This window comes from Agelaius tricolor, unplaced genomic scaffold (genome assembly GCF_023055355.1).
Source record: "Agelaius tricolor isolate 1412-34295 unplaced genomic scaffold, bAgeTri1.0.p SCAF_157, whole genome shotgun sequence".
In the NCBI taxonomy this organism is placed as follows: Eukaryota; Metazoa; Chordata; class Aves; order Passeriformes; family Icteridae; genus Agelaius; species Agelaius tricolor.
The window spans coordinates 95,882-118,279 of record NW_027269417.1 but is presented as its reverse complement, the minus strand read 5'-3'; the positions used below and the strand labels follow the sequence as shown (position 1 = coordinate 118,279).

At 33.8% G+C, this 22,398-nt stretch overlaps 1 protein-coding gene across 1 annotated transcript in view; it reads left to right on the top strand.

Annotated features, from left to right (window-relative positions):
• Nucleotides 1-1,311: 1,311 nt before the first annotated feature.
• Nucleotides 1,312-22,398, top strand: part of HSF1 (heat shock transcription factor 1) — a gene marked incomplete at its 5' end in the record, with an annotated part of 92,781 nt that continues 71,694 nt past the window's right edge. The window contains 2 exons of the mRNA XM_071420708.1: nt 1,312-1,438; nt 9,482-9,618. Coding sequence (XP_071276809.1) covers nt 1,312-1,438; nt 9,482-9,618 — 264 coding nt within the window. The remainder of the gene's footprint in view (nt 1,439-9,481; nt 9,619-22,398) is intronic.

The window sequence follows — 22,398 nt, the reverse complement described above, 5'->3', positions numbered from 1 at the left end:
TTTTACCCAAAAAATCCCAGAAAATCCCCAAAAAATCCCAAAAATTCCCCAAAAATTCCCCAAAAATTCCCTAAAATCCCCAAAATATTTTCCAAATTGCCCAAATTTGTGGTTTTTTCCCCATTTTGGTGCAGAGCGGGAGCAGCTTCCACGTGTGGGACCAGGGCCAGTTCTGGAAAAGCCCCAAAAATTCCCCAAAAAATCCCAGAAAATCCCCAAAAAATCCCAGAAAATCCCCAAGAATTCCCCAAAAATTCCCCAAAAAATAAAAAAAAATCCCAAAAATTCCCCAAAAATCCCCAAAAATTCCCTAAAATCCCCAAAATATTTTAAAAAGTTGCCCAAATTTATGGTTTTTTCCCCATTTTTGGTGCAGAGCAGGAGCAGCTTCCACGTGTGGGACCAGGCCCAGTTCTGGAAAAGCCCCAAAAAATCCCAGAAAATCCCTAAAAAATCCCAGAAAATTCCCCAAAAATTCCCTAAAATCCCCAAAATATTTTTAAAAATTGCCCAAATTTCTGTTTCTTCCCCATTTCTGGCGCAGAGCAGGAGCAGCTTCCACGTGTGGGACCAGGGCCTGTTCCTGGAAAGGCCCAAAAATTCCCAGAAAATTCCCCAAAAAATCCCAGAAAATTCCCAAAAATCCCCAAAAATTCCCGCAAATCCCCAAAAATTCCCGCAAATCCCCAAAATATTTTTAAAAATTGCCCAAATTTCTGTTTCTCCCCCATTTCTGGTGCAGAGCAGGAGCAGCTTCCACGTGTGGGACCAGGGCCAGTTCTGGAAAAGCCCCAAAAATTCTCCAAAAAATCCCAGAAAATCCCAAAAAAATCCCAGAAAATCCCTAAAAATTCCCCCAAAATCCCTAAAAATTCCAAAAAAATCCCAAAAATTCCCCCAAAATCCCCAAAATACTTTTAGAGATTCCCAAAATTTGTGGTTTTTTCCTCATTTCTGTCGCAGAGCGGGAGCAGCTTCCATGTGTGGGACCACGCCCAGTTCCAGACAATCCCTGAAAAGGCCCAAAAATCCCAGAAAATTCCCCAAAAAATCCCCAAAAATTCCTCAAAATTCCCCAAAAATCCCTAAAAATTCCCCAAAAATCCCCAAAATATTTTAATAAACTGCCTAAATTTGTGGTTTTTCCCCCATTTTTGGTGCAGAGTGGGAGCAGCTTCCACATGTGGGACCAGGGCCTGTTCTGGAAAAGCCCCAGAAAATCCCAGAAAATCCCAAAAAATCCCAAAAAAATCCCAAAAAATCCCTAAAAATCCCTGAAATATTTTTAAAATTACCTAAATTTGTGTTTTTTCCCCATTTCTGGTGCAGAGCGGGAGCAGCTTCCACGTGTTTGACCAGGGCCAGTTCTCCAAGGAGGTGCTGCCCAAGTACTTCAAACACAACAACATGGCCAGCTTTGTGAGGCAGCTGAATATGTGTGAGTATGGATGGAAAAACATGGAAAAAACATGGAATATTGGGAATAAATCTGGGAATTGGGGAATCAGCTTTGTCAGACAGCTGAATATGTGTGAGTATGGATGAAAATTCCTGAAAAAACATGGAATATTGGGAATAAATCTGGGAATTGGGGAATCAGCTTTGTCAGACAGCTCAACATGTGTGAGTATGGATGAAAATTCCTGAAAAAACATGGAATATTGGGAATAAATCTGGGAATTGGGGAATCAGCTTTGTCAGACAGCTCAACATGTGTGAGTATGGATGAAAATTCCTGAAAAAACATGGAATATTGGGAATAAATCTGGGAATTTGGGAATTGGGGAATCAGCTTTGTGAGACAGCTCAACATGTGTGAGTATTCCAGAAAAAACATGGAATATTGGGAATAAATCTGGGAATTGGGGAATTCTGGGAATCAGCTTTGTGAGACAGCTGAATATGTGTGAGTATTCCTGGAAAAACAGGGAATTCTGGGCAAAATCTGGGAATTGGGGAATCAGCTTTGTCAGACAGCTCAACATGTGTGAGTATGGATGAAAATTCCTGAAAAAACATGGAATATTGGGAATAAATCTGGGAATTGGGGAATTCTGGGAATCAGCTTTGTTAGACAGCTGAATATGTGTGAGTATGGCTGGGAATTCTGGGAAAATTCCAGAAAAATCTGGGAATAAATGGGAATTTGGGAATCAGCTTTGTCAGGCAGCTGAATATGTCTGAGTATGGCTGGGAAATTGGGGAAAATTCCAGAAAAAACATGGAATTTGGGGCAAAATCTGGGAAATTTGGAATCAGCTTTGTGAGGCAGCTCAACATGTGGGAGTATGGGTGAAAATTCCAGAAAAAACATGGAATAAATGGGAATAAATGGGAATCAGCTTTGTGAGGCAGCTGAATGTGTGTGAGTATTCCTGGAAAAACATGGAAAAAACATGGAATTCTGGGCAAAATCTGGGAATAAATGGGAATTGGGGAATCAGCTTTGTGAGGCAGCTGAATATGAGTGAGTATTCCTGAAAAAACATGGAATATTGGGCAAAATCTGGGAATAAATGGGAATAAATGGGAATTGGGGAATCAGCTTTGTGAGGCAGCTCAACATGTGTGAGTATTCCTGAAAAAACATGGAATATTGGGAATTAATCTTGGAATTTGGGAATCAGCTTTGTCAGGCAGCTGAATGTGTGTGAGTATTCCTAAAAAAACAGGGAAAAAACAGGGAACTCTGGGCAAAATCTGGGAATAAATGGGAATTGGGGAATCAGCTTTGTGAGACAGCTGAATGTGTGTGAGTATTCCTGAAAAAACATGGAAAAAACATGGGAAAAACATGGAAAAAACATGGAATATTGGGAATAAATGGGAATTGGGGAATCAGCTTTGTCAGGCAGCTGAATATGTGGGAGTATTCCTGGGAAAATTCCAGAAAAAACATGGAATAAATGGGAATAAATGGGAATTTGGGAATCAGCTTTGTCAGGCAGCTCAACATGTGTGAGTATTCCTGGGAAAATTCCAGAAAAAACAGGGAATAAATTGGAATAAATGGGAATTTCTGGGAATTTGGGAATCAGCTTTGTCAGGCAGCTCAACGTGTGTGAGTGAAAATTCAAAAAAATCTGGGAAAAATGGGAATGAATGAGGGAAAATCTGGGAATAAATGGGAAAAATGCAGGGAAAAATGTGGAATAAATGGGAAAAGATCCAGGGAAAAATGTGGAAAAATCTGGGAATAAATGAAAAGAAAATCTGGGAACAAATGGGAAAAATGTGGGGAAAATATGGGAAAAAATTGGAATAAACGGGGAAAAATTTGGGAATAAATGAGAAAAAAATTGGGAATAAATGGGAAAAACACAGAGAAAAATTTGGGAATAAATGGGAAGAAATTTCGGAATAAAATAGAAAAGAATGGGAATAAATGAGAAAAAATCTGTGAATAAATGGGAAACATGGGGGAAAATGGGAATTAATGAGAAAAATCAGTGAAAAAATCTGGGAATAAATCTGGGAATAAATGAGAAAAAAAACCTGGGGATAAATGGGAAAAATGGGGGGAAAATGGGAAAACAATTGGAATAAATGGGGAAAAATTTGGGAATAAATGGGGAAAATATTTGGGAATAAATGGGGAAAATATTTGGGAATAAATGGGAAAAATCCAGGAAAAAAATGGGAATAGCTGGGGAAAATCAACAAAAAATCTGGGAATAAAAGGGAAAAATGCAGAAAAATTGGAAAAATGCAGAAATAAATGAGAAAAAAATCTGGGAATAAATGGGGAAAAATGGGAGAAAATCTGGGAATAAATGGGGAAAAATCTGGGCATAAATGGCAAAAAAATCCGTGAATAAATGGGAAAAAATTTGGGAAAAAAAAATCCCATTTTTTCCCTATTTACTCCCGGATTTTTTCCCATTTTTCCCCATTTATTCCCAGAAAAAAATCCGGGAAAAATGGGAAAAAGTCCATGAAAAAATGGGAATCAATGGGAAAAAATGGGAAAGTCCATGAAAAAAAAAAATGGGAAGAAATGGGAAAAAATGGGAAAATGTCCATGAAAAAAATGGGAATAAATGGGGGAAAATCCAGAAATAAATGAGAAAAAAATCTGGGATTAAATGGGGAAAAATCTGGGAATAAATGGGGGAAAATCCAGAAATAAATGAGAAAAAAATCTGGGATTAAATGGGGAAAAAGCGCGAAAAAAATGGGAAAAATGGGAAAAATCCTGGGGCAGTCAAATCCTGGAATTCCAGGGAAAATCTGGGAATTCTGGGAATTTCTGGGAATTTGGGAATGAGCTCAGCAGGCAGCTCAAGGTGTGGGAGAGAAAATTCCACAAAATCCCGGAAAAAATAGAAATAAATGGGAAAAAATGGGAAAAATAGAAAACATGGGGAAAATGGGAAAAAGTCTGGGAATAAATCTGGGAAGAAATGAGGAAAAAATCTGGGAAGAAATGAGAAAAATGTGGGGAAAAAGTGGGAAAAATTTGGGAATCAATGGGAAAAATCCAGGGATAAAATGGAAAAAAATGGGAATAACTGGGGAAAATCAACAAAAAATCTGGGAATAAAAGGGAAAAATGCAGAAAAATTGGAAAAATGCAGAAATAAATGAGAAAAAAATCTGGGAATAAATGGGAAAAAATCTGGGAATAAATCTGGGAATAAATGGGAAAAAATCTGGGAAAAAATTCCCATTTTTTCCCTATTTATTCCCGGTTTTTTCCCCATTTTTCCCTATTTATTCCTGGATTTTCCCCAGATTTTTTTCCATTTTTCCTGAATTTTTTCCCAGATTTTTTCCCATTTATTCCCCATATTTTTCCCCATTTATTCCCATTTTTCCCAGATTTTCCCATTTTTTCCCAGATTTATTCCCAGATTTTTCCCCCCATTTTTCCCCATTTTTTCCCAGATTTTTCCCAAATTTTTTCCCAAATTTTTTTCCTGGATTTCTTCCCTGATTTCTTCCCATTTTTCCCAGATTTTTCCCCATTTATTACTGGATTTGTTCCCATTTATTCCCATTTTCCCAGATTTTTCCCCATTATTCCCAGATTTTCCCCATTTATTGACATTCATTCCCAGATTTTTTCCCACTTATTCCCAGATTTATTCCTGGATTTTTTCCCGGATTTATTCCCATTTTCCTGGATTTTTCCCATTTATTCCCATTTTTCCTGGATTTATTCCCATTTATTCCCATTTTCCCCATATTTTTCCCCATTTATTCCCAGATTTTTCCCCATTTATTCCCTTTTTTTTTTTCCCCATATTTTCCCGGATTTTTCCCGGATTTTTTCCATATTTTCCCCAGATTTTTTCTCCTTTATTTCCGGATTTTTCTCCATTTTTTACTGGATTTGTTCCCATTTATTCCCATTTTCCCCCAGATTTCTTCCCATTTCTTCCCATTTTTTCCCCATTTTATTCCCATTTATTCCCAGATTTTTTTCCCAATTTTTCCCCCATTTTTTCCTGGATTTCTTCCCTGATTTCTTCCCATTTTTCTTGGATTTTTTCCCATTTATTCCCAATTTTTTCCCATTTTTCCCATTTATTCTGAAGTTTTCCCCATTGATTCCTGAATTTTTTCCAATTTCCTCCCAGATTTTTTCCCAGATTTATTCCCAGATTTTCCCCAGATTTTTCCCCATTTTTCCCATTTATTCCCAGATTTTTTCCCAGTTTTTTTCCCATTTATTCCCATTTTTTCCCCATTTTTTCCCGATTTTTTTCCCAGATTTTTTCCCATATGCTCCCCAGATTTTTCCCCATTTATTCCCGGATTTTCCTCCATTTTTACTGGATTTGTTCCCATTTATTCCCATTTTTCCCTGGATTTCTTCCCATTTATTCCCTTTTTTCCCAGTTTTTTTCCCCGTATTTTTCCCAGTTTTTTTCCCATTTTTCCCGTTTTTCTTCCACATTTTTTCCCAGATTTTTTCCTATATATTCCCAATATTGTTCCCAGATTTTTCCCCATTTCTCCCAGACATTTTCCTTTTTTTTCCCATTTTTCCCCATTTTATTCCCATTTATTCCTGATTTTTTTCCCGGATTTTTCCCATTTTTCCCCATTTTCCTGGATTTGTTCCCATTTATTCCAATTTTTCCCATATTTTTCCCCATTTATTCCCATTTTTTCCCGGATTTTTCCCCATTTATTCCCAAATTTTTTCCCAATTTTTTTCCTGGATTTCTTCCCAGATTTTTTCCCATTTATTACTGGATTTGTTCCCATTTATTCCCATTTTCCCAGATTTTTCCCCATTATTCCCAGATTTTCCCCATTTATTGACATTTATTCCCAGATTTTTTTCCCACTTATTCCCAGATTTATTCCTGGATTTTTCCCCATTTATTCCTAGATTTTTCCCATATTTTTTCCCATTTATTCCTGGATTTTTCCCAGATTTTTTTCCATATTTTCCCCGTTTTTCCCAGATTTTTCCCAGATTTTTTCCCGGATTTATTCCCATTTTTTCTGGATTTTCCCCATTTCCCCTCAGCCGCCACCGGGTGGTGCCAGAATCCCAAAATCCCCAAATCCCCGGGAATTCCGAGCCCTTCCCATCAATGGGAAACCCAGAATTCCCGGATTTTCCCTTTTTCCCATTTATTCCCAACATTTTCCCATTTATTCCCATTTTTTCCCCATTTATTCCCAATTTTTCCCCATTTTTCCATATGTTTCCCAAGATTTTTCCCCATTATTCCCAGATTTTCCCCGATTTTTTCCCAATTTTTTTCCCATTTTTTCCTGGATTTTTTCCCAGATTTATTCCCATATGTTCCCCATATTTTTCCCAGATTTTTCCCCATTTGTTGCTGGATTTGTTCCAATTTTTCCCAGATTTTTCCCCATTTTTCCCCATTTATTTCCAGATTTTTTCCCATTTTTTCCCATTTTTTCCTGGATTTCTTCCCTGATTTTTTCCCAATTTTTTCCTGGTTTTTTCCCATTTATTCCTGATTTTTTTTTTTTCCCATTCCTGATTTTTTTTTTCCCATTTATTCCTGATTTTTTATCCAATTTTCTCGCAGATTTTTTCCTGGATTTTTTCCCAGATTTTCCCCATATTTTTCCCCTTTTATTCCCATTTTTCCCCATTTATTCCAAGATTCTTCCCCATTTTTTCCCGGATTTTTTCCCAGATTTTTTTCCATATGTTCCCTATATTTTCCCCAGATTTTTCCCCATTTATTCCCATTTTTCCCCATATTTCCCGGATTTTTTCCCAGATTTTTCCCATATGATCCCCATAATTTCCCCAGATTTTTCCCCATTCATTCCCAATTTTTCCACATTTTTCCCCTTATTTTCCCCATATTTCCCCCATTTTTTCCCATTTTTTCCTGTATTTTTCCCAGATATTTCCCCCATATTTCCCCCATATTTCCCCCCATTTACCCCAATATTTCCCCCATATTTTCCCCCATATTTACCCCATATTTACCCCCATTTTCCCCACTATTTCCCCCATATTCCCCCAATATTTCCCCCATATTCCCCCAATGTTTCCCCCAATATTTCCCCAATATTTCCCCCATATTTCCCCCAATATTTTCCCCTTATTTCCCCCATATTTCCCCCATATTTCCCCAATATTTCCCCACTGTTTCCCCAATATTTCCCCCATATTTAACCCCAATATTTCCCCCCTATTTCCCCCACTGTTTTCCCCCATATTTTCCCCATATTTCCCCCCATTTTCCCCCAATATTTCCCCCATATTTCCCCCATATTTACCTCCCTATTTCCCCCAATATTTCCCCCCTATTTCCCCCACTGTTTTCCCAATGTTACCCCCATATTTCTCCCAATATTTCCCCCCTATTTCCCCCACTGTTTTCCCCTTATTTTCCCCATATTTTCCCCCATATTTACCCCATTTACCCCCTTATTTCCCCAATATTTCCCCCATATTTCCCCCAATTTTTCCCCCATATTTTCCCCATATTTCCCCCATTTTTCCCCCAATATTTCCCCTTATTTACCCAATATTTACCCCATATTTCCCCCAATATTTACCCCATATTTCCCCATATTTCCCCCATTTACCCCCGTATTTCCCCCATATTTCCCCCATATTTACCCCAATAGTTCCCCCATATTTCCCCCCATATTTCCCCAATATTTGCCCATATTTTCCCCCATATTTCCCCCAATATTATCCCCCTAATTTCCCCCATATTTTCCCCCATATTTTCCCCCATATTTACCCCCATATTTCCCCATATTTCCCCCAATATTTACCCCAATATTTCCCCCAATATTTCCCCCATATTTCCCCCATTTTCCCCACTGTTTCCCCCACTGTTTCCCCCTATTTCCCCCATATTTCCCCCATATTTCCCCCAATATTTCCCCCATATTTTCCCCCATATTTACCCCCTATTTACCCCTTTTTCCCCACTGTTTCCCCCATATTTCCCCCAATATTTCCCCATATTTCCCCCCCTATTTTCCCCATATTTACACCATATTTAACCCCAATATTTCCCCCCTATTTCCCCCAATGTTTTCCCAATATTTCCCCCCATTTTCCCCCAATATTCCCCCAATATTTACCCCCATATTTACCCCCATATTTCTCCCCATATTTCCCCCACTATTTCTCCCCATATTTCCCCCATATTTCCCCAATATTATCCCCCTATTTCCCCCGTATTTTCCCCAATATTTCCACCATATTTCCCCCACTGTTTCCCCCAATATTTCGCCCAATATTTCCCCCATATTTCCCCAATATTTCCCCCATATTTCCCCCCATATTTCCCCAATATTTCCCCATATTTTCCCCCATATTTCCTCCAATATTATCCCCCTAATTTCCCCCATATTTTCCCCATATTTACCCCAATATTTCCCCATATTTCCCCCAATATTATCCCCCTAATTTACCCAATATTTCCCTCATATTTCCCCCAATATTTCCCCCATGTTTTCCCCCATATTTCCCCCATATTTTCCCCCATTTACCCCCATATTTACCCCCATATTTACCCCCATATTTATCCCCTATTTCCCCCATATTTCCCCCATATTTCCCCCATATTTCCCCCAATATTTCCCCATATTTTCCCCATTTACCCCATTTTTCCCCATATTTACCCCATATTCCCCCAATATTTCCCCCATATTTACCCCCTATTTACCCCCATATTTCCCTCAATATTTCCCCCATATTTCCCCCCATATTTCCCCAATATTTCCCCATATTTTCCCCCATATTTCCCCCAATATTTCCCCATATTTCCCCCAATATTATCCCCCTAATTTACCCAATATTTCCCCCATATTTTCTCCCATTTTCCCCCATATTTAGCCCATATTTACCCCATATTTATGCCGTATTTCCCCATATTTCCCCCATATTTCCCCCAATATTTTCCCCATATTTCCCCAATATTCCCCCCTAATTTCCCCCATATTTTCCCCTCTATTTCCCCATATTTTCCCCCATTTAACCCCCTTATTTCCCCCCTTATTTCCCCCATTTCAGACGGTTTCAGGAAGGTTGTGCACATCGAGCAGGGGGGGCTGGTGAAGCCGGACAAGGACGACACCGAATTCCAGCACCCGTTCTTCCTGCGGGGGCAGGAGCAGCTGCTGGAGAACATCAAGAGGAAAGTCACCAGTGTGAGTGCAGATTCTGGAAATTTCCAGAAAAAAACCAGGCCAGGATCCATTAAAAATTCAGAATTTTCCATAGAAACCAGCCAGGAACTGCTCAAAACCCCAAAATTTCCATAAAACCCAACCAGGATCCATTAAAAATTCAGAATTTGCCATAGAAACCAGGCCAGGAGCAGCTGCTGGAGAACATCAAGAGGAAAGTCACCAGTGTGAGTGCAGATTCTGGAAATTTCCATCAAAAAATAGCCTGGAAATGCTCAAAATCCCTAAATTTGCCATAAAAACCAGGCCCGGATCCATTAAAAATTCAGATTTTGCCATAAAACCCAGCCAGGAACTGCTCAAAATCCCAAAATTTGCCATAAAAACCAGGCCAGGATCTGGTAAAAATTCAGAATTTTCCATACAAACCAGCCAGGAAATGCTCAAAATCCCAAAATTTGCCATCAAAACCAGGCCAGGATCCATTAAAAATTCAGAATTTGCCATCAAAACCAGGCCAGGATTCATTAAAAATCCCAGAATTTTCCATAAAACCAGGCAGGAAATGCTCAAAATCCCAAAATTTGCCATAAAACCCAACCAGGATCCATTAAAAATACAGAATTTTCCATAAAAACTAAGCCAGTATCTGATAAAAATGCAAGATTAAAAATTCAGAATTTTCCATAAAAACCAACCAGGAACTGCTCAAAATCCTGGGATTTGCCATGAAAACCAGGCAGGATCTGGCAAAAATCCAAGATGAAAAAATAAAGATTGAAAATCCCAGAATTTGCCTCAAAAACTCAGTCAGGATCTGGTAAAAATTAAAAATTTAAAATTCCAGAATTTTCCATAAAACCCAACCAGGATCTGGTAAAAATTCAAGATTAAAAATTCAGAATTTTCCATAAAACCAGGCCAGGAGCAGCTGCTGGAGAACATCAAGAGGAAAGGCAGCAGTGGGAGTGCAAATTCTGGAAATTTCCATCAAAAAACAGCCTGGAAATGCTCAAAATCCCAAAATTTGCCATAGAAACCAGGCAGGAAATGCTCAAAATCCCAAAATTTGCCATAAAAACCAGGCAGGAAATGCTCAAAATCCCAAAATTTGCCATAAAAACCAGGCCAAGATCCATTAAAAATTCAGATTTTGCCATAAAACCCAGCCAGGAACTGCTCAAAATCCTGGGATTTGCCATAAAACCCAACCAGGATCCATTAAAAATTCAGAATTTTCCATAAAAACCAGGCAGGAAATGCTCAAAATCCTGGGATTTGCCATAAAAACCAGGCCAGGATCCATTAAAAATTCAGAATTTTCCATCAAAACCAGGCCAGGATCCATTAAAAATCCCAGAATTTTCCATAAAAACCAGCCAGGAACTGCTCAAAATCCCAAAATTTGCCATAAAAACCAGGCCCGGATCCATTAAAAATTCAGAATTTGCCATAGAAACCAGGCCAGGAGCAGCTGCTGGAGAACATCAAGAGGAAAGGCAGCAGTGGGAGTGCAAATTCTGGAAATTTCCATCAAAAAACAGCCTGGAAATGCTCAAAATCCCAAAATTTGCCATAAAAACCAGGCAGGAAATGCTCAAAATCCCAAAATTTGCCATAGAAACCAGGCAGGAAATGCTCAAAATCCCAAAATTTGCCATCAAAACCAGCTTGGAGCTGGTAAAAATCCCAAAATTTGCCATAAAAACCCAACCTGGATCCATTAAAAATTCAGAATTTTCCATACAAACCAGCCAGGAACTGCTCAAAATCCCAAAATTTGCCATCAAAACCAGGCCAGGATTCATTAAAAATCCCAGAATTTTCCATAAAAACCAGGCAGGAACTGCTCAAAATCCCAAAATTTGCCATAAAACCCAACCAGGATCCATTAAAAATACAGAATTTTCCATAAAAACTAAGCCAGTATCTGATAAAAATGCAAGATGAAAAATTCAGAATTTTCCATGAAAACCAACCAGGAACTGCTCAAAATCCTGGGATTTGCCATGAAAACCAGGCAGGATCTGGCAAAAATCCAAGATGAAAAAATAAAGATTGAAAATCCCAGAATTTGCCTCAAAAACTCAGCCAGGATCTGGTAAAAAATTAAAAATTTAAAATTCCAGAATTTTCCATAAAACCCAACCAGGATCTGGTAAAAATTCAAGATTAAAAATTCAGAATTTTCTATACAAAACTGGCCAACATCTTTTACAAATTCAAGATTGAAAATCCCAGAATTTGCCCCAAAAACCCAACCAGGATCTGGTAAAAATTCAAGATTAAAAATCCCAGAATTTGCCTCAAAAACTCAACCAGGATCCATTAAAAATTCAGAATTTTCCATCCAAAACTGGACAACATCTTTTAAAAATTCCAGATTGAAAATCCCAGAATTTTCCATAAAAATCCAGTCAGGATCTGGTAAAAATTACAGAATAAAAATTCCAGAATTTGCCTCAAAAACCCAACCTGGATTTGTTAAAAATTCAAGATTAAAAATTCAGAATTTTCCATAAAAATCCAGTCAGGATCTGGTAAAAATTAAAAATTTAAAATTCCAGAATTTTCTATAAAACCCAACCAGGATCTGGTAAAAATTCAAGATTAAAAATCTCAAAGTTTGCCCCAAAAACCAGGAAGGATCCATTAAAAATTCAGAATTTTCCATACAAAACTGGCCAATATCTTTTAAAAATGTGAAATTAAAAATCCCAGAATTTTCCATAAAACCCAACCAGGATTTGTTAAAAATTGAAGATTAAAAATTCAGAATTTTCCATAAAACCAATCTGGAACTGGTAAAAATTCAAGATTAAAAACCCCAGAATTTGCCTCAAAAACTCAGTCAGGATCTGGTAAAAATTAAAAATTTAAAATTCCAGAATTTTCTATAAAACCCAACCAGGATCTGATAAAAATTCAAGATTAAAAATTCAAGATTTAAAATCCCAGAATTTTCCATAAAAACCAACCAGGATTTGTTAAAAATTGAAGATTAAAAATTCAGAATTTTCCATAAAAACCCAGTCAGGATCTGGTAAAAATTCAAGATTAAAAATTCCAGAATTTCCCATAAAAACCAACCAGGATCTGGTAAAAATTCAAGATTGAAAATTCAGAATTTTCCATAAAAACCCAACCAGGATCTGGTAAAAATCCCAGGATTTTCCATTAAACTCAGCCAGGATCTGGTAAAAATTCAAGATTGAAAATTAAAGATTAAAAATTCCAGAATTTTCCATAAAACCAATCTGGAACTGGTAAAAATTCAAGATTAAAAATTCCAGAATTTCCCATAAAAACCAACCAGGATCTGGTAAAAATTCAAGATTGAAAATTAAAGATTAAAAATTCAGAATTTTCCATAAAACCAATCTGGAACTGGTAAAAATTCAAGATTAAAAACCCCAGAATTTGCCCCAAAAACCAGGAAGGATCCATTAAAAATTCAGAATTTTCCATACAAAACTGGCCAACATCTTCTAAAAATTCAAGATTAAAAATTCAGAATTTTCCATAAAAATCCAGTCAGGATCTGGTAAAAATTAAAAATTTAAAATTCCAGAATTTTCTATAAAAATCCAGTCAGGATCTGGGAAAAATTCAAGATTTAAAATTCAGAATTTTCCATAAAACCAATCTGGATCTGGTGAAAATTCAAGATTAAAACTTCCAGAAATTCCCATAAAAACCCAACCAGGATCTGGTAAAAATTCAAGATTAAAAATCCTGGGATTTTCCATAAAAAACCAATCAGGATCTGGTAAAAATCCCAGGATTTTCCATTAAACTCAGCCAGGATCTGGTAAAAATTCAAGATTGAAAATTAAAGATTAAAAATTCCAGAATTTTCCATAAAACCCAACCAGGAGCTGGTAAAAATTGAAGATTAAAAATCCCAGAATTTTCCATAAAAACCAACCAGGAACTGGTAAAAATTCAGGATTAAAAATTTCAGAATTTTCCATAAAACCCAGTCAGGATCTGGTAAAAATTCAGAATTTTCCATCCAAAACTGGCCAAGATCATTTAAAAATTCAAGATTAAAAATTCAAGATTAAAAATCCCAGAATTTTCCTCAAAAACCCAACCAGGATCTGGTGAAAATTGAAGATTATTTATAAAAAATAAAGATTGAAAATCCCAGAATTTGCCTCAAAAACTCAGCCGGGATCTGGGAAAAATTCAAAATTCAAAATTCCAGAATTTTCCAGAAAAATCCAGCCAGGATCTGGTAAAAATTCAAGATTGAAAATTCAGAATTTTCCATAAAACCAATCTGGATCTGGTGAAAATTCAAGATTTAAAATTCCAGAATTTCCCTTAAAAACCCAACCAGGATTTGTTAAAAATTCAAGATAAAAATCCCAGAATTTGCCATAAAAACCAGCCTGGATCCGTTAAAAATTCAGAATTTTCCATACAAAACTGGCCAAGATCTTTTAAAAATTCCAGATTGAAAATCCCAGAATTTTCCATAAAAATCCAGTCAGGATCTGGTAAAAATTACAGAATAAAAATTCCAGAATTTGCCTCAAAAACCCAACCAGGATCTGGTAAAAAGTCAAGATTAAAAATTCAGAATTTTCCATAAAAATCCAGTCAGGATCTGGTAAAAATTAAAAATTTAAAATTCCAGAATTTTCTATAAAACCCAACCAGGATCTGATAAAAATTCAAGATTAAAAATCCCAGAATTTGCCCCAAAAACCAGGAAGGATCCATTAAAAATTCAGAATTTTCCATAGAAAAACTGGCCAAGATCTTTTAAAAATTTGAAAACAAAAATCCCAGAATTTCCCATAAAAACCAACCTGGATTTGTTAAAAATTGAAGATTAAAAATTCAGAATTTTCCATAAAACCCAACCAGGATCTGGGAAAAATTCAAGATTAAAAACCCCAGAATTTTCAATAAAAACCAGCCTGGATCCATTAAAAATTCAGAATTTTCCATAAAAACCCAACCTGGATTTGTTAAAAATTCAAGATTAAAAATTCAGAATTTTCCATAAAAATCCAGTCAGGATCTGGTAAAAATTAAAAATTTAAAATCCCAGAATTTCCCATAAAAACCAGCTGGGATCTGGTAAAAATTCAAGATTAAAAATTCAAGATTAAAAATCCCAGAATTTCCCATAAAACCCAACCAGGATCTGGTAAAAATTCAAGATTAAAAACCCCAGAATTTGTCCCAAAAACTCAACCAGGATCTGGTAAAAATTCAAGATTAAAAATCCCAGAATTTGCCATAAAAACCAGCCTGGATCCATTAAAAATTCAGAATTTTCCATAAAAACTGGCCAACATCTTTTAAAAATTTGAAAATAAAAATCCCAGAATTTTCCATAAAAACCAACCAGGATTTGTTAAAAATTGAAGATTAAAAATTCCAGAATTTTCCATAAAACCAATCTGGAACTGGTAAAAATTCAAGATTAAAAATTCCAGAATTTCCCATAAAAACCAACCAGGATCTGGTAAAAATTCAAGATTGAAAATTAAAGATTAAAAATTCCAGAATTTTCCATAAAACCAATCTGGAACTGGTAAAAATTCAAGATTAAAAACCCCAGAATTTGCCCCAAAAACCAGCCTGGATCCATTAAAAATTCAGAATTTTCCATACAAAACTGGCCAACATCTTCTAAAAATTCAAGATTAAAAATTCAGAATTTTCCATAAAAATCCAGTCAGGATCTGGTAAAAATTAAAAATTTAAAATTCCAGAATTTTCTATAAAAATCCAGTCAGGATCTGGGAAAAAGTCAAGATTTAAAATTCAGAATTTTCCATAAAACCAATCTGGATCTGGTGAAAATTCAAGATTAAAACTTCCAGAAATTCCCATAAAAACCCAACCAGGATCTGGTAAAAATTCAAGATTAAAAATCCTGGGATTTTCCATAAAAAACCAATCAGGATCTGGTAAAAATCCCAGGATTTTCCATTAAACTCAGCCAGGATCTGGTAAAAATTCAAGATTGAAAATTAAAGATTAAAAATTCCAGAATTTTCCATAAAACCCAACCAGGAGCTGGTAAAAATTGAAGATTAAAAATCCCAGAATTTTCCATAAAAACCAACCAGGAACTGGTAAAAATTCAGGATTAAAAATTTCAGAATTTTCCATAAAACCCAGTCAGGATCTGGTAAAAATTCAGAATTTTCCATCCAAAACTGGCCAAGATCATTTAAAAATTCAAGATTAAAAATTCAAGATTAAAAATCCCAGAATTTTCCTCAAAAACCCAACCAGGATCTGGTGAAAATTGAAGATTATTTATAAAAAATAAAGATTGAAAATCCCAGAATTTGCCTCAAAAACTCAGCCGGGATCTGGGAAAAATTCAAAATTCCAGAATTTTCCAGAAAAATCCAGCCAGGATCTGGTAAAAATTCAAGATTGAAAATTCAGAATTTTCCATAAAACCAATCTGGATCTGGTGAAAATTCAAGATTTAAAATTCCAGAATTTCCCTTAAAAACCCAACCAGGATTTGTTAAAAATTCAAGATAAAAATCCCAGAATTTGCCATAAAAACCAGCCTGGATCCGTTAAAAATTCAGAATTTTCCATACAAAACTGGCCAAGATCTTTTAAAAATTCCAGATTGAAAATCCCAGAATTTTCCATAAAAATCCAGTCAGGATCTGGTAAAAATTACAGAATAAAAATTCCAGAATTTGCCTCAAAAACCCAACCAGGATCTGGTAAAAAGTCAAGATTAAAAATTCAGAATTTTCCATAAAAATCCAGTCAGGATCTGGTAAAAATTAAAAATTTAAAATTCCAGAATTTTCTATAAAACCCAACCAGGATCTGATAAAAATTCAAGATTAAAAATCCCAGAATTTGCCCCAAAAACCAGGAAGGATCCATTAAAAATTCAGAATTTTCCATAGAAAAACTGGCCAAGATCTTTTAAAAATTTGAAAACAAAAATCCCAGAATTTCCCATAAAAACCAACCTGGATTTGTTAAAAATTGAAGATTAAAAATTCAGAATTTTCCATAAAACCCAACCAGGATCTGGGAAAAATTCAAGATTAAAAACCCCAGAATTTTCAATAAAAACCAGCCTGGATCCATTAAAAATTCAGAATTTTCCATAAAAACCCAACCTGGATTTGTTAAAAATTCAAGATTAAAAATTCAGAATTTTCCATAAAAATCCAGTCAGGATCTGGTAAAAATTAAAAATTTAAAATCCCAGAATTTCCCATAAAAACCAGCTGGGATCTGGTAAAAATTCAAGATTAAAAATTCAAGATTAAAAATCCCAGAATTTCCCATAAAACCCAACCAGGATCTGGTAAAAATTCAAGATAAAAAATGCCAGAATTTTCCAGAAAAAAGGCAACCAGGATCTGGTCAAAATTGAAGATTATTTATAAAAAATAAAGATTGAAAATCCCAGAATTTGCCTCAAAAACTCAGCCGGGATCTGGGAAAAATTCAAAATTCCAGAATTTTCCAGAAAAATCCAGCCAGGATCTGGTAAAAATTCAAGATTGAAAATTCAGAATTTTCCATAAAACCAATCTGGATCTGGTGAAAATTCAAGATTGAAAATTCCAGAATTTCCCTTAAAAACCCAACCAGGATTTGTTAAAAATGGAAGATTAAAAATTTCAGAATTTCCCGTAAAACCCAACCAGGAGCTGGTAAAAATTCAAGATTAAAAATTCAGAATTTGCCCCAAAACTCAGCCAGGATCTGGTAAAAATTCAAGATTAAAAATTCAGAATTTTCCATAAAACCCAGTCAGGATCTGGTAAAAATTAAAAATTTAAAATCCCAGAATTTCCCATAAAAACCAGCTGGGATCTGGTAAAAATTCAAGATTAAAAATTCAAGATTAAAAATCCCAGAATTTCCCATAAAACCCAACCAGGATCTGGTAAAAATTCAAGATAAAAAATGCCAGAATTTTCCAGAAAAAAGGCAACCAGGATCTGGTCAAAATTGAAGATTATTTATAAAAAATAAAGATTGAAAATCCCAGAATTTCCCATAAAAACCCAACCAGGATCTGGTAAAAATTCAAGATTAAAAACCCCAGAATTTGTCCCAAAAACCAGGAAGGATCCATTAAAAATTCAGAATTTTCCATACAAAACTGGCCAATATCTTTTAAAAATGTGAAAATAAAAATCCCAGAATTTTCCATAAAACCCAACCAGGATTTGTTAAAAATTGAAGATTAAAAATTCAGAATTTTCCATAAAACCAATCTGGAACTGGTAAAAATTCAAGATTAAAAACCCCAGAATTTGCCCCAAAAACCAGGAAGGATCCATTAAAAATTCAGAATTTTCCATACAAAACTGGCCAAGATCTTTTAAAAATTCAAGATTAAAAATTCAGAATTTTCCATAAAAATCCAGTCAGGATCTGGTAAAAATTAAAAATTTAAAATTCCAGAATTTTCTATAAAAATCCAGTCAGGATCTGGGAAAAATTCAAGATTTAAAATTCAGAATTTTCCATAAAACCAATCTGGATCTGGTGAAAATTCAAGATTAAAACTTCCAGAAATTCCCATAAAAACCCAACCAGGATCTGGTAAAAATTCAAGATTAAAAATCCTGGGATTTTCCATAAAAAACCAATCAGGATCTGGTAAAAATCCCAGGATTTTCCATTAAACTCAGCCAGGATCTGGTAAAAATTCAAGATTGAAAATTAAAGATTAAAAATTCCAGAATTTTCCATAAAACCCAACCAGGAGCTGGTAAAAATTGAAGATTAAAAATCCCAGAATTTTCCATAAAAACCAACCAGGAACTGGTAAAAATTCAGGATTAAAAATTTCAGAATTTTCCATAAAACCCAGTCAGGATCTGGTAAAAATTCAGAATTTTCCATCCAAAACTGGCCAAGATCATTTAAAAATTCAAGATTAAAAATTCAAGATTAAAAATCCCAGAATTTTCCTCAAAAACCCAACCAGGATCTGGTGAAAATTGAAGATTATTTATAAAAAATAAAGATTGAAAATCCCAGAATTTGCCTCAAAAACTCAGCCGGGATCTGGGAAAAATTCAAAATTCCAGAATTCCAGAATTTTCCAGAAAAACCCAGCCAGGATCTGGTAAAAATTCAAGATTGAAAATTCAGAATTTTCCATAAAACCAATCTGGATCTGGTGAAAATTCAAGATTGAAAATTCCAGAATTTCCCTTAAAAACCCAACCAGGATTTGTTAAAAATGGAAGATTAAAAATTTCAGAATTTGCCATAAAAACCAGCCTGGATCCGTTAAAAATTCAGAATTTTCCATCCAAAACTGGCCAAGATCTTTTAAAAATTCAAGATTGAAAATCCCAGAATTTTCCATAAAAATCCAGTCAGGATCTGGTAAAAATTACAGAATAAAAATTCCAGAATTTGCCTCAAAAACCCAACCAGGATCTGGTAAAAAGTCAAGATTAAAAATTCAGAATTTTCCATAAAAATCCAGTCAGGATCTGGTAAAAATTAAAAATTTAAAATTCCAGAATTTTCTATAAAACCCAACCAGGATCTGGTAAAAATTCAAGATTAAAAATCCTGGGATTTTCCATAAAACCCAACCAGGATCTGATAAAAATTCAAGATTAAAACCCCAGAATTTGCCCCAAAAACCAGGCAGGATCCATTAAAAATTCAGAATTTTCCATAAAAAACTGGCCAATATCTTTTAAAAATTTGAAATTGAAAATCCCAGAATTTTCCATAAAACCCAACCAGGATTTGTTAAAAATTGAAGATTAAAAATTCAGAATTTTCCATAAAACCAATCTGGAACTGGTAAAAATTCAAGATTAAAAACCCCAGAATTTGCCTCAAAAACTCAGCCAGGATCTGGTAAAAATTAAAAATTTAAAATTCCAGAATTTTCTATAAAACCCAACCAGGATCTGATAAAAATTCAAGATTAAAAATTCAAGATTTAAAATCCCAGAATTTGCCATAAAAACCAACCAGGATTTGTTAAAAATTGAAGATTAAAAATTCAGAATTTTCCATAAAAATCCAGTCAGGATCTGGTAAAAATTCAAGATTTAAAATTCCAGAATTTCCCATAAAACCCAACCAGGATCTGGTAAAAATTCAAGATTGAAAATTCAGAATTTTCCATAAAAACCCAGTCAGGATCTGGTAAAAATCCCAGGATTTTCCATTAAACTCAGTCAGGATCTGGTAAAAATTCAAGATTGAAAATTAAAGATTAAAAATCCCAGAATTTTCCATAAAACCCAACCAGGATCTGGTAAAAATTCAAGATTAAAAATCCCAGAATTTGTCCCAAAACTCAGCCAGGATCCATTAAAAATTCAGAATTTTCCATCCAAAACTGGCCAACATCTTTTAAAAATTTGAAAACAAAAATCCCAGAATTTTCCATAAAAACCAACCTGGATTTGTTAAAAATTGAAGATAAAAATTCCAGAATTTTCCATAAAACCAATCTGGAACTGGTAAAAATTCAAGATTAAAAACCCCAGAATTTGCCCCAAAAACCAGGAAGGATCCATTAAAAATTCAGAATTTTCCATACAAAACTGGCCAAGATCTTTTAAAAATTCAAGATTAAAAATTCAGAATTTTCCATAAAAATCCAGTCAGGATCTGGTAAAAATTAAAAATTTAAAATTCCAGAATTTTCCATAAAAACCCAACCAGGATTCATGAAAAATTCCAGAATTTTCCACAAAAACCCAACCAGGATCTGGTAAAATTTAAATATTAAAAATTCAAGATTAAAAATGCCAGAATTTGCCCCAAAATTCAGCCAGGATCTGGTGAAAATTCAGAATTTTCCATAGAAACTCAGCCAGGAAAAAAATCACAAAAAATTAAAAAAAAATTTCCAAAAATGTCTCCAAAAAATTTAAAAAAAAAATTAAAAAAAATTCCCCCAAAATTCTAAAAAAATTGCCCAAAAATTTATGAAAAAATCTTTAAAAATTCTGAAAAATTAAAAAAAAAATGAATAAAACTGAAAAATGCCCTAAAAAAAATCTCAAAAAATCCCCAAAAATGTAAAAAAAAATTTAAATTTTTGGGTTTTAAGTAAAAAAAAATAAATCCCCAAAAATCTTAAATAATAAAAAAAATCTTTCGAGATGCCACGAAATTCCAAATAAAATCCGTGAAAAAAGCACAATAAATTTAGAAAATTCATGGAAATCCCAAATAATTCTGAAAAAATTAAAAATTCCTCAAAAATTCTAAAAATATCCCCAAAGATTCTTTAAAAATTAGAAAAAAATCCCTAAAAAATTCCTTAAATTTTGAAAGATATCAGAAAAAATCCCCCAAAAAATCCTGAAAAAAATCTCAAAAAAATCCAAAAAAATTCTTAAAAATTCCCAAAAAATCTGGAAAAAAATCTAAAAAAAATCCCCAAAAATCTGGGGAAAAAAATCTAAAAAAATCCAAAAAAAAATCTGAAAAAAATCCAAAAATATTCCCAAAAAATCTGAAAAAAAAATCTAAAAAAACCCCAAAAAATCTGAAAAAAATCAAAAAAAATTCTAAAAAAATCCAAAAAAAATCTGAAAAAAATCCAAAAAAATTCCCAAAAAATCTGAAAAAAAATCTAAAAAAACCCCAAAAAATCTGAAAAAAAATCCAAAAAATTTCCCAAAAAATCTCAAAAAAATCTGAAAAAAATCCAAAAAAATTCTAAAAAATCCCAAAAAATCTGAAAAAAATCCAAAAAAATTCTAAAAAATCCCAAAAAATCTGAAAAACATCAAAAAAAATTCTAAAAATTCCAAAAAATCTGAAAAAAAATCCAAAAAAATTCTAAAAATTCCCAAAAAATCTGAAAAAAATCCAAAAGAATTCTAAAAAAACCCCCCCAAAAATGTAAAGAAATCCCTAAAATTTTTCAAAAACTTCTCCAAAAAAGTTCTTTAAAAATCCCCAAAAAATTCTTAAAAAATTCCTGACAAATCCCTAAAAATTCTAAAAAACCCAAAAAAATTTCCTCAAAAATATTTTTTAAATCCCCCAAAATTAAAAAGAAATTTTAAAAAGAATCCCCCAAAAATCCTTAAAGTATAGAAAAAAAGCTTTAAAAAATCCAAAAAATTAAAAAAAAGAAAAAAATTTAAAAATTCTGCAAAAAAAAATTGAAAAAATCCCCAAAAATTTGTGTAAAAATTGGAAAAAAATTCCCCAAAAAATCCCCCCCAAAATTCTAAAAAATGGAAAAAAAATCTGAAAAAAATCTGAAAAAATGCCAAAAAAATCCCCCCAAAAATTTCAAAAAATTCCCCAAAAAAGTCTTTAAAATATCCCAAAAAAACTTTCTAAAAATTAACAAAATTCTAAAAAAATCCCCCAAAATTGTGATAAAATTCACCAAAAATTCCCCAAAAATTCTTTAAAATCATTTTAAATTCCCAAAAAGTCCCAAATACTCTGGGAAAATTCAGGAAAAATAAAGAAAAAAAATTGGAAAAAATCAGGAAAAAAATGAGGAAATATTTGGAGAAGAAATCCCAAAAAAATTCAAAAAAAATTCTGTAAAAATATTGAAAAAATCCCCAAAAATTTGTTTAAAATTGGGAAAAAAAATCCCCAAAAATTCTGAAAAAAATCCCAAAAAATCTCTCCCAAAAAGTCTAAAAATCTTTTAAAAAATCTGAAAAAAATTTTAAAAAATCCCCCAAGAAATCCCCAAAAATTTCTCCAGAAAATTCTTTTAAAATCCCCAAAAAAATCTCTTAAAATCCAAAAAAGTTTTTAAAAAATCCCCCAAAATTGTGATAGAATCCACCAAAAATTCATTAAAAA